This window comes from Heterocephalus glaber, unplaced genomic scaffold, assembly GCF_053883595.1.
Source record: "Heterocephalus glaber isolate CG9 unplaced genomic scaffold, H.glaber_assembly_v1.0 deba00001444, whole genome shotgun sequence".
Taxonomy (NCBI): Eukaryota; Metazoa; Chordata; class Mammalia; order Rodentia; family Bathyergidae; genus Heterocephalus; species Heterocephalus glaber.
This window is the reverse complement of record NW_028258297.1, coordinates 11,495,185-11,498,864: the sequence shown is the minus strand read 5'-3', so window position 1 is coordinate 11,498,864 and position 3,680 is coordinate 11,495,185. Positions and strand designations below refer to the sequence as shown.

Below are 3,680 nucleotides of genomic sequence, written 5' to 3'. Positions count from 1 at the left end.
AAGCAGGGACATCAAGAGGAGGGAAATTCTTGTGATGCTATACTAGTGAGTCTCTTCCTAAATCAGGTCAAGGACTAATACATCAAAAGTCAGGAACGGGAACTTAAGCATATATGGATGGGGAATTCTCAGTGCTCTGATTGATAGGACTCTTGCTAGGCCCAAAATGAACAGAAGAGACATGGAAGGCCAAATCAGTTCCTAGTTAACAAGAGGTTAGAAGTTCCTTGGTATGTTTCGGCCAAGGAGAGTTTCATTTTGAACCAAAGTCTTGGTGTTCAGGGTTTTTGTTGGGGCTGAATTACACACTGCTTGTGGCTGACCCGGGCTTGCTTATCTATCCTGGATGTCAGGGCCATCACTGTGCAGTTTCTCTTAGTGCAGATTTCCAGCACATACCACATTGTTAAAGTTGGACATCCTTTATAGTTAGTAATTTGGATGCTGGATTTTTCTGATTTGAAAATATTTGTAGATACATAGTGAAATATCTTGGGGTCAGGATCCAAGTCTACACATGAAATTCACTTACTATTCTTCACAACTTATACACATAGTCTAAAGGTAATTCTACACAGTACTTTCAGCAGGCTTGTGCTTCAAGTGCAACCCTTCTAGTGAGGTCAGGTGTGGAACTTTCCACTCTTCTCATCCTGTCATTGCTCAAAAGTTTTCAAGAGTTTGGCCCATTACAAATATAGGATTTTTAGCTTAGGTAGGTTCCAGCTGTGTGGTCTTGTGACCAGAGTCTCCAGGAAAACACAGACACCCAGCACACAGGATATTCCAAGGGGCTGCACATCACTTCCCAGTACCTGAGAAGAAAGGTAAGGCTTCTCCTTGACTAAGGTTAATTTTTTCACTGTACACTAAGATGCTCTGCACTAAGGGTTTTGTTGTTGCACTTCCTCTTCCCTTTGTTCATCTCCAGAGCTCCTGCTTTACATATGTTTTTGTAGTGATGGCATTTTCTTGAGTGCCTATCACAAAAGAGCATGTTAGGATGACTTTTCCTCATTAACCCCACACTGTCTAAGGACCATGCAGCATCTATGATGTACCAAACACATTCACTCTTAAAGGAAACTTGTGTACATCTGTACAATTCATTCCTATCTGGTGTAGAGTAAAACTCCTGTGATTTATGCAGAATAGACCTTTCTGAGCCCATTTTATAGACAAACAAAATGCTTTTCTTAATCACTTGACCTTTGTTGTTTCAGTTGTGAAGCAGAGGTGCTGCATGATGCTCTGTCTGAGCACAGAGCCATCATGACCACTGAAGACAGAGACAAGCTCCAGAGAAACCCATGGGCTAGGAACAGGTTTTTGGAAATGTTTCCCCAGGGGAAAACAGAACTTAAAGAATGCATACAAAAGCTGCATACCCTTGCTGACCAGGTTGACCAGGTACCCAGAGATTGCATCATCTCCAATGTGGTGACCAGCTCCACTGGCACTGCCTCTGGTACCATGGGCCTTATTGGCCTGGGCTCTTACACCCTTCAGAGCAGGGAGCAGTTTCCTACTCTCAACAGCTGGGATGGGCCTGGGAGCACTGAGGAGGAACAGCGTTGCCACTACCATGAGAGAACAGTCAAGCACACTGTCAGCTGAAGCTGAAGCCAGACACCTTGTGTCAGCCAGCAAGGAGAAGGTGAAAGAATTGGGAGAGGTTGTGAATAAGATTGAACCCAAAATTCCTCATGACAGTGTAAACAAACTGATAGATGCAATGAGGAGGTTGAGTTAGCCGATACAGAACGGACCCTAACTTATTAGCCACTACCACCCGTTTCATTACCATTTGGGAAATTGCATCCCAAGAGGATCAGTGGGTGCAGAGAATTATTGGAGGCATCGCCCTGACAATTAACAGAGGAGTTGGGATCATGGGTGTGGTCACCAGAGGTTTTTCCCTAGTGATGGATTGCTGCTGTGACACTACACATGACTCAAGGGATTTTCAGGAGAGGAGAAGCACAGAATCAGCTGGAGAGCTGTGTCAGAAGGCTAAGATGCTGGAAAGGAAGTTGGAGGAGCTCATCCAGGTCCCTGAGAGTTTGGAGTCTGGGCTGACTCAGTGACCCCTCCCCCAGGCACTGCCGATGTGAGGGCAGATGGACAAAGACAAGGACAAATGGAGGCGTTCTATCAGGGGAAGAAAAGCGGGGAGATCAAGGCACTTCTTTGGCTCAGCATGCCAATCCAGGGGTTAATGAACATTCCAAGTGGGTTAATAGAATCATGAATGAAATCACCTAATCACCTCAACTAATGCAGAAAAAGGTTTTGACAAAGTTCAAATCCACTCATAATAAAATCCCTGAAAAAACTAAGTATTGACGGATCTTAGCTCTTCCTAATAGAGGCTATATATGACAAACCCATAGCCAATATCAGACTGACTGGGGAAAAACTAAAAGAATTAACTCTGAGATCAGGAGCAAAGAAATGATGTTCACTCTCACCACTCCTATTCACTGGAGTACTTGAAATTTTAGCCAGAGCAATTAGTCACGAGAAAGAAATAAAAACAACACAGATGAGAGGAAGAGGTCAAATTATCCTTATTTGCAAATGATATGAATGTATAGTTTAAGACTCTGAAGACTTCACCAAAAGACTTCGATTTGATAAACAAATTCTGCAAAAGGGCAGGACACACTATCATTCTGAAAAAAAGCAATAGCATTTCTATGCACTAATAATGAACTAGCAGACAAAACTTCAGGAAAACAATTCCATTCCTAATAGCTTCAAAAAATAAAAATATAATAAAATACTGAGGAATCAACCTAACCTAGAAAGTGAAAGACCTCTAAAATGGAAATTATGGAACACTGAAGAAAGAAATTGAAGAAGACACTAGAAGAAGGAAAAATAACCTATGTTTATAGATTGGAAAAATTGATATTGTTAAAATGACCATTTTCCAGAAAGCTATATACAGATTCAAATCTCGCATCAAAACACCAAGAACATTCTTCACAGAAACAGATAAACAATTCTAAAATTATGTAGAAATAAAAAAGAATCAGAATAGCCAAAGAAATCCTGAAGTAAAAAGAGCAACTCTGGAGGCATCACAATACCAATTATACTACAAAGTGGTAGTAACATAACATGGTACTGACACAAAATTAGACATGTAGGCCAATGGGGCAGAGTAGGAGACACAAAAATAAACACAGCTTTGGGCAACTGATCCTTCACCAAGGGGTTAAATCATGTGTTGGAGAAAAAAAACCCAGCCTCTTTAACTGCATATGGGTGTAGGGGATTGAAACTTGATTCTTATCTCTCCTCTGTACAAAAATCAATTCAAAATGGATCAAAGACCTGGGTTCAAGACCAGAAACTTTGAAACTGCTAAAAGAAAACAAAAACACTTGAATTAATTGCCGTAGGCCAAGACTTCCTGAATGAGACCCCATAGCACAGGATGTAATAGTAAAAATGAACAAATGAAACTATATCAAACTCAAAACCTTTTTCAAAGCAAAGGAAACAATCAGCAGAATGAAAAGATAGCCTAGAAAATGGGAGAAAATGTTTGCTATCTACTATTCTCATAGAGGATAAATATCTAGAATGTATAAAGAATTCAAAAAAATTAATACCAAAAAAGCCCAATCAATCCATAGGCAAATAAATGGAACAAAGCCTTCTCAAATGAT

At 40.6% G+C, this 3,680-nt stretch overlaps 1 protein-coding gene across 1 annotated transcript; it reads left to right on the top strand.

Moving 5' to 3' along the window:
- The first annotated feature begins 1,272 nt into the window (after positions 1 to 1,272).
- Positions 1,273 to 2,230, top strand: LOC147827475 (apolipoprotein L2-like). Its single transcript, XM_087214218.1, has 2 exons — positions 1,273 to 1,608; positions 1,971 to 2,230. Exons 1-2 carry the CDS (start codon positions 1,273 to 1,275, stop codon positions 2,085 to 2,087), a joined length of 453 nt encoding a protein of 150 aa, XP_087070344.1. The 3' UTR covers positions 2,088 to 2,230.
- The last annotated feature ends 1,450 nt before the right edge of the window (positions 2,231 to 3,680 follow it).

Coding starts and splice junctions, on each gene's coding strand:
- LOC147827475 (XM_087214218.1), top strand. CDS start 1,273: ATGACCACTGAAGACAGAGACAAGCTCCAGAGAAACCCATGGGCTAGG. Junction 1,609..1,970: donor AGAGAACAGTCAAGCACACT/GTCAGCTGAAGC, acceptor AGGGATTTTCAG/GAGAGGAGAAGCACAGAATC.